The sequence below is a fragment of the Citrus clementina genome, unplaced genomic scaffold, assembly GCF_000493195.1.
Source record: "Citrus clementina cultivar Clemenules unplaced genomic scaffold, Citrus_clementina_v1.0 scaffold_2, whole genome shotgun sequence".
Taxonomy (NCBI): Eukaryota; Viridiplantae; Streptophyta; class Magnoliopsida; order Sapindales; family Rutaceae; genus Citrus; species Citrus x clementina.
In genome coordinates, this window is record NW_006262688.1 from 9,290,993 (window position 1) to 9,308,731 (window position 17,739).

At 33.9% G+C, this 17,739-nt stretch overlaps 3 protein-coding genes and 2 non-coding genes across 7 annotated transcripts; 3 read left to right on the forward strand and 2 right to left on the reverse strand.

Moving 5' to 3' along the window:
- The first annotated feature begins 202 nt into the window (after positions 1-202).
- Positions 203-3,023, forward strand: LOC18051070 (cinnamoyl-CoA reductase-like SNL6). 2 transcript variants are annotated; one of them, XM_006446455.2, is made up of 5 exons: positions 203-669; positions 811-980; positions 1,929-2,126; positions 2,209-2,362; positions 2,479-3,023. In XM_006446455.2, exons 1-5 carry the CDS (start codon positions 399-401, stop codon positions 2,784-2,786), a joined length of 1,101 nt encoding a protein of 366 aa, XP_006446518.1. In that variant the 5' UTR covers positions 203-398; the 3' UTR covers positions 2,787-3,023. The 2 variants fall into 2 exon arrangements, with proteins under 2 accessions (XP_006446518.1, XP_024047515.1); XM_024191747.1 differs by having other exon boundaries at positions 215-669; positions 814-980.
- A 1,270-nt stretch (positions 3,024-4,293) lies between these two features.
- LOC112101354 lies at positions 4,294-4,390 on the reverse strand. The gene has a single exon (XR_002907481.1). It is a non-coding gene; the product is annotated as a small nucleolar RNA snoR1 (small nucleolar RNA).
- A 102-nt stretch (positions 4,391-4,492) lies between these two features.
- LOC112101353 lies at positions 4,493-4,589 on the reverse strand. The gene has a single exon (XR_002907480.1). It is a non-coding gene; the product is annotated as a small nucleolar RNA snoR1 (small nucleolar RNA).
- A 3,568-nt stretch (positions 4,590-8,157) lies between these two features.
- LOC18051071 lies at positions 8,158-12,350 on the forward strand. 2 transcript variants are annotated; one of them, XM_006446456.2, is made up of 2 exons: positions 8,158-8,401; positions 11,551-12,350. In XM_006446456.2, exon 2 carries the CDS (start codon positions 11,593-11,595, stop codon positions 12,115-12,117), a length of 525 nt encoding a protein of 174 aa, XP_006446519.1. In that variant the 5' UTR covers positions 8,158-8,401; positions 11,551-11,592; the 3' UTR covers positions 12,118-12,350. The 2 variants fall into 2 exon arrangements, with proteins under 2 accessions (XP_006446519.1, XP_024047326.1); XM_024191558.1 differs by lacking the exon at positions 8,158-8,401 and adding an exon at positions 11,325-11,388.
- Positions 12,351-14,545: 2,195 nt separating this feature from the next.
- Positions 14,546-17,521, forward strand: LOC18051072 (universal stress protein A-like protein). Its single transcript, XM_006446457.2, has 4 exons — positions 14,546-14,933; positions 16,550-16,671; positions 16,875-16,993; positions 17,154-17,521. The coding sequence occupies exons 1-4, from the start codon at positions 14,756-14,758 to the stop codon at positions 17,260-17,262; spliced, it is 528 nt and encodes a 175-aa protein (XP_006446520.1). The 5' UTR covers positions 14,546-14,755; the 3' UTR covers positions 17,263-17,521.
- Positions 17,522-17,739: the final 218 nt, after the last annotated feature.

Genomic DNA, 17,739 nt, shown 5'->3' on the forward strand with positions numbered 1-17,739 from the left:
CATTAATAATTTCTCTACACATCTGCACATTTGGCGCAAACTAACCAAAGAACACTAATTAATTGTTTCTTATAAAAACATATTAATTAATTAATTATTTGCAGTTTTTGTAAGCCGAGCTGATAGTTTAGTCGTTCAATCTTTTTAATATTCTCCTTAGACTTTAGTCCATTTCGTTCCGCCGAAGAAATAACAAGCCAAGGACAAACTCCTTAATTGCTTCCACGAACAGTAATTTTTGCTGATTATAAGTGTATCCCCCGAAGCTGGCCTTGCTACCTTCATATCGTAACTTGATATACAGTTCTAAATTAAACAAAATAAAGTAACCGTATCGAAACCGTAGAGAGAGAGAGAGAGAGAGACTCAATCGCTCCATCCTCACAGTCTCACCACAAATGGGGTTTGTACGGAGTGACGAGAGCAAGAAGATGGAGATCGAGGAGCTGAAGCGCATGCTAGTAGCGTGCGCCGCCGTGCATCGTAGAAAAGACGAGGAAGAATTCAAAGGCGCTCGTAATAATATTAACAATGTTCCGAAAGAAATCGGCGGTGACGATGAAGAGAAGCTCGTTTGCGTCACTAGCGGCGTCTCCTTCTTGGGCCTCGCCCTCGTCAACTGCCTCCTCCTTCGCGGCTACGCTGTTCGCATCCTTATTGATCATCGAGGTACGCTCTCAAGAAAGCCCTGTCCATTGATTCAGTTGCTCGGTCATTTAGTTTGTTAGTTTTTTTTTTTTTAATAATACATTTAGTTTGTTATATATTTTGTTCATTACTTTATGAAATAAAAAATAATAATAATTGTAGAAGATAGAGAGGAATTGAGGGAGCTGATGAGGAGGACGTGTAGCAATAGCGTGTCAGTAGTAACGGCGAAGCTAACGGAAGTAGATGACTTGACGGCGGCATTTGAGGGTTGTCGCGGCGTGTTTCACACCTCTGCCTTAGCTGACCCTGCCGGCCTTTCTGGCTATTCTGTATGGCTATTTCTTTCACTGCTCTTTTTTTTTTTTTTTTTTGTATTAGTCTTGTTTTATGAATGATTATGAGTCAATGGACTTTAATAATTCACATGCTTATCATTACTATTAACGATTGCAAGTGATTTGAGTCTTTTAAAAATTCATCTAGCTATCATTTCGTTTAAGGAAAAGTCTTCTTGATTTAAAGGATAATTTAATTCCCACTTCCCATTTTATTCTGTGTGCATTAAAATGGAGATTCCATGACCCAAAGTTTCCAGTAGATTGCAAGTAGCACGGTGACCCAGGTGGCTACTCCACGCACATGTAATGGTCCCAACTAAGAATATCTGTGGACAAACATCCCCTTCTTTTCATATGTTATTTTCTATGTGGTACCAGCTTCATATATGCCCAAGATATATATAGGTTCAGGCGGCTGAATTTTATAAGATTCCAATTAGAGCAACGATTATTAAATTGTTGTACAATTGCTTTAAAATATTGCAGCACAAAAATTTCGACCTTTGAACATGAACACCACTTTATATTATATAATATAGGGTAAATTTTAAATTAACCTCTCGATTAATTGACTGTCTTTATATTTAATTAAAAGAAAAAAGAAAGAAAATGGGGTGAGTTGATGAATTATTTTTAGTTTTCTTAACAAAAAAAGGAGGGTAAATTAAAAATTTCTTAAGTAAAGGGACAATTTCAATTTGAAGATTGTCAATTCATAAAAAAAAAGTAATCCGAAATTAACCCACTAAAATATAAAGCATTGTCTCCTTATTGTAATGACCTGGCTAATGAATTTGTGTAATGTTAAGTATTTCAGACTACATATGTGCATTGTGCTTTATGTTTGCGAAATGTATTGTATGAGCAAAGGAGCCAAATTTAAGAATAAAGTATGTACTATTAAATTATTAATGCTCTGATAAATGATGATTTTTTTAGAAATCAATGGCCGAGGTAGAGGTGAAAACAACTGAGAACGTGATGAAGGCGTGTGCAAGAGCATCCTCGGTGAGAAACTGTGTGCTTACATCGTCGCTTTCGGCCTGCATTTGGCGAGATGGCCCGTTACAAGACCTTTCTTCCCCCGTTATTAACCACGAATCCTGGAGTGACGAATCACTTTGCATCGACAAAAAGGTACATAATTTTATGCCATGATGAATTTTTAGTTTTGAATTTCCTTGTACTAGGTGTGTGGATGACATAAATTTACGCGCAGCTTTGGTATGCGTTGGGTAAGCTTAAGTCAGAGAAGAATGCATGGAAACTGGCAGAGGAAAACGACTTTAAATTGGCCACAATCTGCCCGGGTTTAGTTACAGGTCCTGACTTCATTCAAAGAAATTCTACCGCAACAATCGCTTATCTCAAAGGTATTATTTTCATAGCAAAAAAACACCTTTATTGTTGGCTTTGTTTAGACTTGACCATTTCGCCAGACCACGGATTCACTGAAGAAGCTGATTAATATGGGGAGAAATTTTTGCAGGAGCACAAGAGATGTACGCGGATGGTTTGCTAGCAACAGTGGATGTAACGAGATTGGCCGAGGCTCATTTATGTGTGTATGAAGCCATGAACAAGACTGCATTTGGAAGGTACATTTGCTTTGACCGTGTGATTGCAAGCGAAGACGAGGCAGAAAATCTGGCAAAGGAAATGGGGATGCCGGCCAGCAAGATTTGTGGGAATGCACATGATCATATTCCGTGCCCCTTCGAATTGTCTAACAGGAAGCTTACATCTCTAATGTCATCTACCCTCGGACGTTGTTACATTGAGAGTTTGAATGAGTGACGACTGTACTATTTTCTTCCCACTATTTTGTGTAATATGCTTTTAATTTTTCACTTTCTAATGAGAAAATCTGCAACATGCCTTCAGGGCCGGAGCCAGCATGGGGCGAGGTGGGGCACAGGCCCACCTGGCTTTTTTTTTTTAATTATACTAAAAAATTGTAGTTTATTTGTTATTTATGAAAAATGCCCCAATTGAATTGTAAATTTTGAAATTAGCACCAATAATTTTAAAATATTTCATATTGTACCTAATTTGAATTTCTAATTATAAATAATTTAATTAGTTATTAACATTTCATGAAATTTGATTAAAGACGCGGGAACAAATATTAAAATAAAAAACAATCATAATAAAATGTTAGTATAATAGTTAATGGACCGATCTTTAATCTTTTTATCTTTTATTCAAATAAAATCAATTATTTAGTCTTTCAACACTGAATCATAAATTGTACGTCTACATAATTCTAATTTTTAATTTTCTAATTAATCTTTGGTCTATTTTTAAAATTTATAATTTTATCAGGCATTTCATATTTGTTCTGTGTATGGCAATATAGGAATATTTTGGTTATTATTAAAAGATTTTAAGAGCAAAATAAAGTAATAATCTAATCTTGTATATCGAAAAAATATATTTTTACTTACATTAATAATGCATTATTTTCAACTCATAAAATCTCATTGAGGAGTTTTCACCGTGAACTATTGTAATAATTAAATTTATTATCAATGAATATTATAATTGTAGTCTTATATATTGCTATCTAAATTTTTAAAAATTATTATACTTTAAATAGAGGTTTCTATGAGGGACACAATTATAGATGTGGCAAGCTACCATTTAGAGTTTATGAGGCCCACAATACAGTTTCCCAAATGGAAACTTATCACTCGAGCAATCCCGCATTCGAGTCATGCTTGATTTTAAATGTGCCCGGCTCGATCAAAATCCAGGCTACAAACCTGTATGCCTTCAATTTTTTTATTTTTTATTTTTATTTTTTACTATAAATATAAAATCAAACTTCCGAAGTTCCATCTCAAAGGCTTGTCTGGTAATTGCATAAAATGCGACCTTCCCAGTTCCGACTATTCAATAAAATATCAAATTCTATTTTCTTTGGTCTAATTTAATAAATCTAAAATCTTCAATAAAAACTAATTTGTTTTTGCCCACCCTTCAAACTTTTAAAAGAAATATGCACCAGATTTTCAAATCATCCAAAGTTCAATCTCAATTTCATATCTGAAAGCAGAATGAACAAAACCCTTGGAAAATTTGTCTCTCTCAAGTTTCAACAAATTATGTTAGAGAATGCAAAATGTTCTTCAACTCTGAAAAAGAAACTAAAAAAAACAAAATAAAAATAAAGTTTTGATGAGACACCACCACAACATCCATATGAAAATTTAAAACCAAACAGAAAGTAATACAAAAGAGTAGCAAGAATAAGACAATTAGTTAGTATTAATTAATTAAAAAGAAAAGAAGAGCAGAGAGAGGCTCAGTGAGTTGCTATCTGTGCTCAAGGAAGAGCTTAAAAAGAACCCTTCTCATATGAGAGGTGTTGGAAACACAAAGCACTCTTCATCTTTGACAATTACCGTTGATTATATCATAAAACTCAAAATCAAACAGTTCATTATTAATATTGAAAAAGAAAATTCCAGAACATGTATATATAAAAACTGAAAAATAGAGGCTCAGAGAGTTGCTAACTGTGCTCAAAGAAGAGATACGTGAAGCCCTTCTCATACAAGAGGTGTCAGAAATAATAAAGCACTCTTCATCTTTGCCAAATATTATATTATATGAAACTCAAAATTAAATACGATCAATTCATGAAAATTAAGGAAACTGCACATAAGAAGAAGAAGAAGAAGAAGAAGAAGCGGCGGCTTTGCCCATTACCCAGACTAGGGTTTTGTTTTATAGACGCCAATCGTGGCTACGTCGTCAGCGTGTGGGTGCTGCCACAATTAATTTATATATTTATTGTGTTCTATTAGCCAGTTGTTAACTTCCACTTTAATTTTGGGCTATGAACTTGGCTGAAGGCAGCAAGTAGTGAGTGTGAGAAAGAAGTTTGGTTTATATAGTATGATGGGCTTTTGGGGACGTGGGTGTAGTTAAAACTTGTTAAAGAATGCATAGATGTATATTGTTTATTTGTTGGGCCCGGAGCTATAATTTCATAAGTACTTTTCCCAATAGAGTGGAGCTTTTAATACCCCATTTAAATTTTATTTCCTAAAGTACCCCATTTCAATTTATTAAAGGGTTAATTATTCTTGGGTTACAAACATTTTGATAAATTTTAAAAAGGTGACATGTATTTTAAAAAAATATTTGAGCGGGTGATATTCTGTTAATTTTTACTGTTAATTTTTAACCGGGCAATGGTAAAAATGAAAAAAAATAGATTTTTTTTTATAAAGCCAAAAAGATAAAAAATATTGGATTTATATAGTGCTTTTCAATTCATGAGAGATCTGCTTCTTTATATCCACAAATTAGTTTGATTCAACAAGATTTTTTTTTAAACGTGTTTAATTAAACCAAAAAATGCCTTGTTAATTAGACTTAGATCTAATTTTTTTAATTTATTTTTCTATTTAAAATTAAAAATAAGTGAGTAGGGGCATAAACATCATTTTCTAAGTAACTGTAGGGATGGAAATGTTATTTTGTAACTAATTGTAGTTGTAGGAACGACATTTTGTAATTAATTGCAGGGGTAAAAATATCATTTTATAATTAATTGACAAATTGGTTTCAAGTTGATTTGGCTAAGTGTATATCGGATACCTTATCGTATATATGTATAGATATATATTTGAACCAATTACCTTCCTTTCACTTGTATAATAATCGATTCTATTGAATTCATGATGATTCCTGTGCTGGAAACATTTTCTCTACCCAAAAGAAAATGAGAGCAAGAATGTGAAAGACCACATCTCACTCTACCTAACAATGGCGAACACTAGTTCACTTAGCTTTGTCTGGGAAGCCTATGCAGTTTTCTGTGTGTTTATACTTGATCAAAGCAAGGACAAATACTGGATACTTCAAGGTTCTTATAGTTTTTTTAAACCAAATATAATTATTGTTACATTCTGACTACTAGAGTCTAGTTCAAATAAACTAATACCATTTATTGGAGATGATGTTTGGTCTAAGATTTCTGAATATCCAACCTAAAAGACTAGTTTATTGGGTGGAGTGACTTATCACATTTATAAATACAAGTAATTTCCCTTTATTAACTAACGTGGAACATAACTTAACAATACTCTCTTTAAATAATTAACATCAGATTTAATGCTTTTTTTTTTTTTGGGTCTTGCAGATAAAAGCTAGTTTGGTGGTCCTGGGGTTGTTCAGAATTCGTTTCATTGAGTAGGTTAAATAAACTAGAGGATGGATATCTAGTGAACGACGTTTTGCGTGATGGAAACAGAGGTGACTGTGCCTGGAATTTCCAAAGCACTCGAGTAACTGAGATACAAACAAGAGACATGGCTGGCTTGTCATTATTTATTAATTATGATTGTTGTTCATATTGACTTCATTAGTGGTAATTTGTCGATTCGGTTGCCTATTAAGTTCTTATATTTATATCTTGATTGTTCGTTGTTCTACCCATGAAAAATAATTTTGGGTTCAACTTTTGTTGTTCACATGAAAAATAATTTTGAGTTGAGCTTTTGACAACACAAGTAGCGAATTTTTGATATAGAATATGATACATAGGTGAATAGAGTATCTTTCACAAGACATAACTTATGTTGATGTTTGTTTTGGGTGTATAATATATCATTTTGAAGCTTATGATGAGACAAACTAAACCTTAAGTATTGTCGTTATGCCCGTGTTCGAACCAAAAATTTCGTTTCATTCTTAATCATTTTGTAGTTTAAAATTATTTTCTTATTTTTCTTATAACTTTAAGAAGAAAAAAAAAAAGATAAGCTATTGGATCTATGTGCCATTTGTTTTCTTTTCCTTACTTAGATTTACTTATTTTGATAAATTCATAATATTTAAGGTTAATATAAAAGGACTCAAAAATCTTAGTTTCGTTTATTAAGACTCAATCTTTTTTACTTTTCCACATCCTCAATTTTAGAGGGTTGTATACTATAATTGTTGATGCAATAAAATTGTAATGTCAATCAAACTTAATTCTTTGTTATTGTTTTTCACGGAAAGGATTTGGCTTCTAAAACTTTATTAATTTCAAAGATAAATAAATAAATGAAGACTCAATTTGCAAAATGTTGATGAATATCAAATAATCTGAATAGATTTGGATTTGGTGTTAACTTTTTATGCTTAATTATTTTTTTCACAATGTCGTGATAGATAATTCTAAATAACGCCCAATACATACATAAATTAAATTTTGATTATGAAGAGATTCAAATTTTATGAGAACATGATATGTGTTCAGCTAAGACGTGCTTATTGCAAAAACTTTTGAAGTGTTCTTACCGATTCTTTACATAAACTTTAACATTAAAATTATCTCACAATTAAGAAATAAATACAATTAAGAAGCCAAGGGAAGAAAATATGTGTCCTACAAGTTTAAGCAATTCAACTTGATGAATGATAGATATGGGGAATCATCTTTCGTCCACATTACATGTGAACGTTGACCAATTTCTTGCATAAAAAAATTATGTTATCCATATTGAACAAAATGGCAATGCGAATATGTGATAATTAATAAGCAGCGTTACTTTTGTACAATATAACATTATATCAACATTTTCATAATTGTAAATTGTAAAGATCTACACTTGAACCGATGTGGGATATGTTCATTATCAAATTCCAAAATATCAAAACCCAAATTGAAAAAAAAAAAAAAAAAAAAGTGGATCCGAATCAAGAACCGCTGACAGGGCCGGTGAAAACCCATGATAATGCCCACAATAACCCACATTACCTCTGCTCAACACTTCCCATTAGTTTAACAAAAACGTTAACTGAGACTGCACGTGCTTTACCTAGTCTCACGTGCACGACTCATGCAGAGTAAGTAACTAAGCAGCAATCAAAGTAGAAAAAGAGCTAGGGCGAAGAGAGACAATTTCCTATATTCCCTGTCATTGGAACTCAACAAAACCGCCTTGCCTTTGCCTCCCCTCATACGATCTTCTTCTCTCTCCTTCATTTTTTGTGGATACCTTAAAGGTTTTTATAATGCTCTTTAGTTGTTGTTTTTAAGAAAAGGTTCAGTAGTTCAATTAAAATTCAAAAATAACATAGCGGCAGAGACCACCACAAACAAAGAGAGAGAGAGTGATGGTGTGATACCCTTTTGCCCAAAAGAAAAAAACAATTGCTCATGAACATTGTTATTAATATATTATTAAACATTTTGGCATTCTCAGCGGCAGTCTCAGTCTCATTTTTACACTCTCAAGCTCAGATCAGATCACACTTCATCGTTTCTTTTTACCATTAATTCAAGGACAGCTAGCGAGCACTGAGCAGCACTCTCATTCTCAAGATCATCAAAATTAGTATTAATCGATCAAGTTCAAGTATTGCATATTGGTGCATGCGCTCACACTGTGAAGAGAAGAATCATTGAGGTAAGTTTTGTTATGCTTTTCTTTTCTCTGTTTTGGATATGAACTATGATCCATCAACTCTTTATGTTAGGCATGGCTCCAATTCCTTTTCTAGCTAACTACATGAAACAATTTGCAAAATGCGCATGGGTTTGTGTCTGCTTTACAAATTACAATCAATGGGCATGGCAACTTTGTGTATTGCTTTTGGGCTGGTACATTTAGGTATGCATGGTTTGAAAGGGAAGGAATATTATCAGCTAGGCATGTGAGATGAGTTTGCTTTTGGGTCGATTAAATCCATAGCCATTCATGGCCTGGATCCCACCATCACCATTTGCTAGCATCGATCAAAGCATGCATTGTCTTTGTGGATCCCACTGTAATTCACAATTACTTTTTTGTTCTTTTACGCTTAGATCCTCTGAGGTTAAAATTATCATGATATATATACTTAAGGGCTGTGTTCCTTATAGCTTATCGATCTTTAGAAGTTTGGTCTAATGATTTTTACGTAGTTTGTTTTATTGGCATCCGAGTTAAAATCATGTAGCTAGCTTGCTTTAAAGTGAATTAATTAGGAGCTACGAATGCATGATCTTTATCTGTTTTTAGAAACTGATATGAAGATATATTCTTGAAGCAACTAAAATGTGAAAGGCAAAAAATTGGTTGATTAACTGTTATATATTTAAATTAATTTAGAGATAGGAAGAAAGTGGGGACATTAATTAGCAATAAACAACTCCCCATTTGTGCCTATGGAGATGGCAAAATCTCTAATAAATATACATTTTAGTATTTTACACAGTTGTAAAACTAAAAGCCAAATGCATTAACTACTTAAAATAATAATTTTGCTACAACTCCTAGACATACTAAGCATAGAGGATAGCAGTAGCATCTTTAAATCCTAGTCAAAGTTGGGATCTTGCCTCTAAATTAATACCAAATTCAAGTATTTTAAGCCATGCAGATTCCTCGCTAGTTGAATTTTTATGTTATTCTATGGGAAGAAACAATTGTATAAGGTTCTTTATTGATTTTTTTTTTACTAATATTGATATTGTCATTATCATGGACCACAACTTATGCTGGTAAGTTTACACTGACCCATGTGAAATAACATCATCTCCCACTTGAACATTTGTCAGGATTTAGAAACATTTTGCCAATAATTTAGTAATACAACCATACAGAATATGGTAAATAACCTCTAACCCTTAGAGTTAATCATTAATTTTTAACTGATCCTCAAATAGCTTAAAATGGCTCGAAATATCCCTATTGTCATTTGATTTAATTAGCGTTACATATCTCTATTGTCACTTGAGTTATTATTAAATATCCTTTATTTATAGGACTGGAAAAAGGGTCACATTTTGATGAGAAGAATGGTCACATAAAAATAATTTTTTGGTTAGAAAAAGAATAGTAAATACTAATAGAAGCCTCATTAATTTTATGGGTACAAGTTAATTCAATTAATAAAATCTTTTGAGTAGAAATAAAAAGTTTTAGGTTCGAACCTCATTCACATAGACGAAGAAGAAATTAACTTACTATCTCCTACACCTAAAAAGAACATTATAATAAAAGTGATGGTACGTAAGAAGGTTATGACTCATTCATTAAAATACAAGAACTGATTGGAAATTAGCCCTAGCCCTAGGGGCAAAAAAAAGAGAAAAAATAATTTACCCTTTTGTTAGATATGCCTAATTAACATTTTAATCTAGCTCTTGGCGTGAAATTTGTTTCTAGAGCATAATGAATTAAGATTCCTTTTGCTTGGTAAAGACAATTAGCTCCCCGAAAGCTGGTATGGGAAAGGCAATAAAGTGATATAGAGAAATCGTATTCAGTACGCGAGTAATAGCTGAGATGACATAAAATTGAAAATTCCATGACAATTCAATGCTGAAGATGAACAGTCTCTGTTGATGGGTCAGCCAAAGAGTTGTTCCAAAGCTAAATTCAGCAACAGACATGAATTGATGATTTTATGTCACGATAAAACATTTCAGTGTTAAGTGTTTGTGTGCTCTGTTAACTCACTTGTGTGTCGAGTCTCACTCACTTTCCTTTTTCAAGCTCGCCCCTTTTTTGTTCTTATGTCGTTTCCATAATTCACACTCACACCTAAAACGCCACTCAATTTTACCCTTCAGCCCCTCAATTGAAAAAAAAAATTATGAAATTCGCCAAAATTTAGATGCCAAACATAAATCTAGCCAAATTCTTATCCAATTAATTTTGTTATTAAAAACACAAATTGCAGTAAAAAGAAAAAAAAAAAACCTTTGAAGAGTGTGTTTTAAATATTTCAAATAAATTTTTACTTCTCGATCTCTTACTTATAGCAAAGATAAATTAAGAAGAACAAAATTGAGTACAAATATATTTGATACTTTCTATTAAACACTCAGTATGCAATAATGTGTTGATAAGGTATTTTATGAAATGTCAAATTTACTAATCCAAACAATCAAATGCAGTAAACGGGCTGCCTAACACACTAACACAAACACATTAAATTAGAAAATTCAGAACAATATTATGTTGGGTCTTACTAAATTACACATAACAATAGACCCCACTGTCATATTACTAGTTTTTGCATCCTTCATATAGATTGTAAGTTATACAAGTTATAACTTAACAAAGCCCTTTTTTTTTATTTTAATTAGAGCCAAAGGTACATTTTTGTCGGGAAAAAAAATTATAAAATTCTAGCTACCTTCCCAAAATCTTGCCCCCCAAAAATAGAATGAAATTGTACTAAGGGTATTTTAGTCATTTACTTGCCTCCCTTAGTTGTCACCTGCCAAAACAGGAGGTGTAGGTGCCTAAAAATGCCACTCAACCCGTCACGCGCAATACTATTGGGCTGTGCTGCCACGATTCAGTAAAGCGCGTGAGCTTGCTTTGTTCAAGTGTTTTTCTTGGACAAATGCATGGAAAGGAAAACTCAGTTTGCTATACGTATGACATCAAGAGCCTCCCTTGTAAGTATATAAATTAAGAAGAAAATCTTATATAATTTGAGAAGATATTATTAAAAAAAAAAGGGGAAAAGAAAAGAAGGAATCAGTTATCATGCCACTGCAAGATGCGTAGATACAGTGGAGTTGCGGAGTTCATTTGCTGACTATATATATTTTTGGCAGGTGATCATCTTTATCATCAACATTCATCATCAAAGGGATCGGATGGAGGAGAGCCCACCTCGAGTTTCAAAGGTGGGACCCACGAAAAGGAAGAAGCGGAGCAACAGCAGGTATGCCGTTGATGATGTTGATGATGATGATGGAGGAGGAGGAGGAGAAATGATAGACTGTTCGGGCAAGTATTGCGGATCATGCACCGCCGGGTTGATAGCCGACTGCGTGGCGCTTTGTTGCTGCCCGTGTGCCGTGTTGAACATCTTGGCTTTTGCATTTGTTAAGATACCTTATATGGTGGGGAGGAGGCTTTTGGGTGTCGGAAAAAAGGAGGAGAAAATGAAGAGAAAATGCAAGAAAGTTGTTGAACTTGAAGGTGGTGGCGGTGGTGATAATCATGATTTTGTAGTACTGGAGAGAAATATTAATAATGGGGTTCTGTTTGTTGAAGATGACGAAGGATTTTCGGCTGAGAAAATTTGGCTAGAATTGTATCAAATTGGTCATTTGGATTTTGGGAGGGTCTCATTTACTGGGATTGATCAATCTTTTTCTCTTGGCAATGGCAGCTAGCTAGCTAATTGAGGAATGAAAAAAAAAAAAAAATCGATGTGATGATGATACAGATGGTATTGTATTTTTTTTGGACTGTGATGATGATCAAGTCCCAATTCCAAAATTTTTACCCTTTTTAAGGGTTTTTCTGGGAAAGATCGTTGAAAGAGTTCACTTCATTTTCAGGAAAAAGAAATGGCATCAGATAGTTTTGTTTTCCCAGAAAGAGAGGTTGCATTTTGTAAAATATGATTCGTATACACTTATCTTTGTAATGTTACAGTTAGATTTTACTAATTGAACTAATGAATACTTTAGTTTGATTTAATTGACGTAAAACAGTAGTAGTTATTAAAATTGGAGGAAACTAAAATTGTTTAACATGACCACGAAATGTAATTTAGATAAAGCTTTTTTAAGGTTGATAAATGAAGCGTGGTGCAGGCGTTTAATTATTTATTCACTGATTTGAATTGGTCGTTGAGCAAAGTATGTGCATATGGATGTGTGTTTAGAGAGTGGAGAAAGAGAGTATTGGGAAAGACCAAAGATCGATCAGTTTTCGCTTATTTAGAGAAAGAGAGAATTGAAGAGAGCTTTTGTTATTATGTTGGAAATTGCAATGCTATATTTCCTGTGTGAGAGATGCAGCAATTATTTTTGCGAAAGGCCTTCAATGATCATAAAAATCCCTGGCAGTTGGGACCAAAAGATTATCCGGTGTAATCCTAGTTGTAGTTCTCTTGTGGAGACTATTTCAAAAATTTATTTGTAGTTTTCATGTCGAGATTAGTTGGAAAAGTTTTTTGATTATAGTTGTACTACTCGAATTTACGATCTCAATCAACTTATTGAGTAACAAATCCACCACCATATCAACTATCAAGGCCCTATTTGCTTAATCTTGCCAATTTTTGACTAACTATTTTCTATTTTTCTTTGTTACATGGAACATCTCGTTCTCTCTCTCTCTCTCTTTAATGAGGTTGTTACAACAATTTAAAAGGCTTTGATTGATATGAAATGAATCTTAAAATTCTAATCATCATTACAAATAAATTGTCATATTGCATTGTCAATGGCATTAGAACTTATTATTGTGATTGATTTTTTATAAATATAAAAAGGTATGCGCTACCTTACAGTTGTTGTAAGGTACAACCCTCTCATGTGGATTGTACCAGTTGTTGGCTCAAGTGAGATCCACGGCTAAGTTCGTGAGAGAGCTGCACCTGTACAGCAGTTGTAAGGTAGCAAACTCCATATAAAAAAGATGAACAATTATATATTTCTATGTGTGGAACACCTTTAATTATGTTTTTATATTTAAAAAACTATGTGTGTGTGTGTGTGTGTGTGTTATGCTTACAAAATTAGGATATAAGATTTACTTTTGAAATGATGGGTCACCAATTATGGATGACTAAATGTTAAGATTAGGTACCTTAAAAATTTTTCGGCCAGACCCACGGGGGCAAAAAGAATCCTATATAAAACTACAATTTTTATAGAAATATATTATCTTATAGATTTATCAAATTGTTAGTTTGTGCATCAAGCTCATATTAGGACTCTAAATATTTACTCAGAGTTATCAATTTATCGAGGTAGTATTGAGCATTCTAATACACGGAATATTGACTTGTAATTTTGCTTAATATTAGGTAGGGTGAACAAAAAAACTTGGGTCGACTGAGGCAAGCATACCCGAAGCCCAACCCGCATGGATTGGGATTGGATATAAATAAGATAAAAAAATATAAAACTTGTTTATATTAGGCTTGGTTAAGGGGTAAGGAAAAAAAATCGTGCTTTTTAATTTATAAAAAAAATATAGATCAAATTACAAAAAGAAAAAATATTCAAAATATTAGATTAATATTTGTGATTTATTATGTTGTCTTATTAATATTTTATGTATTGGACTATTATTCTATTATATATTGGATAATTACCTTTGAATTTAAATTTTTATACTTTATTAAAAATTTATTTTAAAATTAATGGAACACCTATACTCGGCGCAAGCTCAGCCTATCTAAGTTTAGATGGACTTTTGAAGGACCTAATCCTATTCTTAATAACTTGGGCCTGGGTCTAGGCTTGAAAAAGTCCGACCCAATCCCTTAATTTGCCACCTAATGTTAGGCAGTAGGATGATTTGATTATCCTAATCTTAGGGTAAAAAGCAAGAGACAAAAGTGTTGCCTTAAATTTTGTGCCTAAATACACATGCTTTGCTTCTAGAAATAACAATAACCCCATGTTAATTAGTGCCTGTAGAACTAAAAACCTGGCAAATTTTTTAACACCCCGTTATGGCCCAACTAGAGTCCAAAACCAAAGCCCAATAAGGGCAATTTAGGAATTGTTTATTAAAATACAAAGAAGTAGCTGTACGCCCGCCAGTTTTTGGCCGGCCATTTCATTCACTCGTACGGTCGTACCCTCGTTCCGCGCACGTTAGTCTCCAACACAGGTAGTCACTATCGTAAGCCTGGAGATAAAAATACAGTACAATACCAAATACAATACGGTTATACGCGCCTATAGATCCTTCCTGAACAATCAAGAAAGCAAGCACAGCTGCGCAAGCGGAGAAAGAGAAAAGAGAGTGTCTGAGTTGAGTTGAGTTGGTCACACTGAGCAAGTGAAAATGGAAGGCGAGCCGACTCGGATAATAGTGGCGGTGAACGAGTCGACGATAAAAGGTTACCCGCACGCGTCGATTAGCAGCAGAGGAGCGTTCGAGTGGAGCGTGCAGAAGATCATTCGCTCTAACACTTCTGGCTTCAAGCTTCTCTTTCTGCACGTCCAAGTTCCCGATGAAGATGGTTCTCTCTCTCTCTCTCTCTTGTAGCTTCCGTATATTTATACGTATTTGCATGTATTTTTTCTGTATGTTTTGTTGTAGTTAGGGTTCGTAGACGATAGTATAAGTGTGTGTTTGTGTATGTTATGTGTTCTATAATTTTGTGAAATTGAGTTGATTGTGCGAAAATGAACTTTTAGTTTGAATGATCATTGGTTGTTGTCTGTTTGTTTCTTGAGAAAATGGAGTAAGAACGGAGTTTAAAAATATTCGAAGAAAATCTATATAATAGGCTAAATTACATTCCTGTGGTTAAAAATTGGTGTTAATAAAAAATAATTATTATTAAGGTGCTCCTTGGTGTTATGATGTTAGCATTTTTGTGACTACGGCTTTGAGGATTTCTGTGTTTTGTTTTCTGAAAAATCATTTTCAGAATAATTGTATTATACTTTTCTATATATAAAGAAATATTTGCTTCCTTTGATTTTGGCAAAGAAAATGGAATTCTGGTTTTGAATGAATATGCTTGAGCATGAGTAAGTTATGGTGATGCTGATGTTTCTGTTGACATTAGTATTTCTTTCTAACTATCTTGTAGCAGCATGTATGATGCTAATGTATAGCTTCACACTGTTTTGCTCAAATGCTAACTGGATTAAAGTTCATTTTTTATCACGGATCAAAACCAGATCAGTAATTTGTGGTTTGGTTGCCCTTGGACTGCAGAGTGATAGTGTAAGCATGATAGAGACTTATCTCTTGTTTTTTTCAGTTCTCTGCAGCATTTAGAGAGAGTTTTGTTTGGGCGCTTCACTCAAAATATGTGCTTGTTGTTTCCGTCTTTGGGAGGACCAACTACAATGTTTCTCTGTTGTGTGTATTTCTCTTTGGGAGGACCAACTACAATGTTTCTCTGTTGTGTGTATTTCTCTTTGTGCATGCCTCTGTTTTGTTGTTTCATTTCTTCATATTGATGGTACTTCCTGTCTCTTATGTGTCTCATGTGGACCTACTAAGATTACTCGTTTTTCCCTAACTGTTGCTTTTGGGTTTCAACTACACATTCAGATATTATTTCTGCATAATTGTGCTTGTGTTTTTGACTTGACTGTTACTTCAGCCTTTCTTCCGTGAATTAAGGTCATAGATTATTTTGCTTAGGTCTCATTGAATTGGCTTAAGAGTGCTCCTTGACTTGTTTGGATGATATTTATAACGAGGTTTTAGTCAATCTAGACTTGAATTTGCGATTTTAGAGTTCCTGTAACACAATTTCAAGTGGTGGAGAATCTGGAGATTATATGTTGGCATGGTATGTGATGTGGCACCCTAATTCTTGTATTGACCTCCCAGAGCAAGTTATGTTTGTACATTTTGAAAATCCAAGGTCTTTATTTATTTTTTCAATGCTTTCATTGATCTAATTGTGCAAGTAGGGTAAGTTTTCCGAAGTCAATGCCTGAATCTATTTGTTCATAAGGAAGACAGTGTCACTGTTTTTGGAATCTTATGTTCTTTTAAATTCGTCTGCATGGCATGTAAATTCTAATTTTCTTTCTGAATTGCATGTGTTGCCACTCTGCATCAAATATGAAGAATAATACTTGACATTGGTTTACTTCTTGTTTTGGCTAGGTTTTGATGACATGGATAGCATATATGCATCTCCTGAAGATTTCAGACGCATGCAGCACAGGGACAAAGTGAGAGGACTTCATCTTCTGGAGTATTTTGTCAACAGATGTCATGAGATTGGGGTAATATTTCTTTTCTGATTGCTTGCACCCCTCTATTTATCTTGCTCACATGCACAACACATGCATACATAAAGTACATGAACACATTGTCTGTCTAAAGTGTAGCCATTACTTTGGGGTCAATTAAAAGTTGTTGAATTCTTACTAAACTTGTCTCCATTCTTATGTTGCATATTTGTGGTTTATTTATTGGAATGCTCTAGGTAGCTTGTGAAGCATGGATCAAGAAAGGAGATCCCAAAGAAGTAATCTGCCGTGAAGTGCAACGTGTCCAGCCAGATCTCCTGGTTGTGGGAAGTCGGGGACTTGGTCCTTTTCAGAGGTATGCTTATTCCTTTTGTTCAAGGAAATGCACGCCATGAGCTTAGTAGATATAAACACAAGAATCAGTCAACTCAGTTTCCATTATTTTCCATTCACTGCTTCATGAGCGTGCTTGTAGTTTTGGAATCTAGAAGTTGACTTATTGATCTGTTTTTCAGGGTCTTTGTTGGGACTGTGAGTGAATTTTGTGTGAAGCATGCTGAGTGCCCTGTCATAACCATTAAACGTAGGGCAGATGAAACTCCTGAGGACCCTGTTGATGACTGAACTGATCACTATCTCAATATTTTTCATCCTGTTGATAAACTTTGGACAGAAAACGTTAGTTGGTGGAGATATTAAATGTACTGCTTGGAAATACTTGTCTATTTGTTGAGAATATATTGCCTGGACGAATATGCTTTGTAATCTGTTAAATATGCTGCAGGTTTCATATTTGTAAGCTCACTGCCACTGGGTTGCATATAACAGCTTACCTGGCCTTGTTGATTTTAACTGGATATATGAATGAATGCCCATTCAATCACAGTGGAACTGTTCTTCTAATCTCTATACAATTTCACTGCAGCTGAACTCGGATTCATTTGTGTAATCCATCAGGGATTCGGGGTAACAATGCAGGGTACTAAGACATTTGGTGATAAGCCATAAATGCCGCAAATTTTGTGTTACCTTTCACGTCCAAATTAGTATCAAATTTAGGCCCCTGAACTCTTATCAGGGCAAAAATTCGATTAACAGTTT

What these genes read in the sequence shown, in the direction of transcription:
- LOC18051071 (XM_024191558.1), top strand. Translation starts at nt 11,338, where the DNA reads ATGGAAAGGAAAACTCAGTTTGCTATACGTATGACATCAAGAGCCTCC. An exon ending in TGACATCAAGAGCCTCCCTT is followed by an intron (nt 11,389 to 11,550) that starts GTAAGTATATAA and finishes TATTTTTGGCAG; the next exon opens with GTGATCATCTTTATCATCAA.
- LOC18051072 (XM_006446457.2), top strand. Translation starts at nt 14,756, where the DNA reads ATGGAAGGCGAGCCGACTCGGATAATAGTGGCGGTGAACGAGTCGACG. An exon ending in CCAAGTTCCCGATGAAGATG is followed by an intron (nt 14,934 to 16,549) that starts GTTCTCTCTCTC and finishes TGTTTTGGCTAG; the next exon opens with GTTTTGATGACATGGATAGC. An exon ending in ACAGATGTCATGAGATTGGG is followed by an intron (nt 16,672 to 16,874) that starts GTAATATTTCTT and finishes GGAATGCTCTAG; the next exon opens with GTAGCTTGTGAAGCATGGAT.
- LOC18051070 (XM_006446455.2), top strand. Translation starts at nt 399, where the DNA reads ATGGGGTTTGTACGGAGTGACGAGAGCAAGAAGATGGAGATCGAGGAG. An exon ending in CCGGCCTTTCTGGCTATTCT is followed by an intron (nt 981 to 1,928) that starts GTATGGCTATTT and finishes TGATTTTTTTAG; the next exon opens with AAATCAATGGCCGAGGTAGA. An exon ending in CACTTTGCATCGACAAAAAG is followed by an intron (nt 2,127 to 2,208) that starts GTACATAATTTT and finishes ATTTACGCGCAG; the next exon opens with CTTTGGTATGCGTTGGGTAA.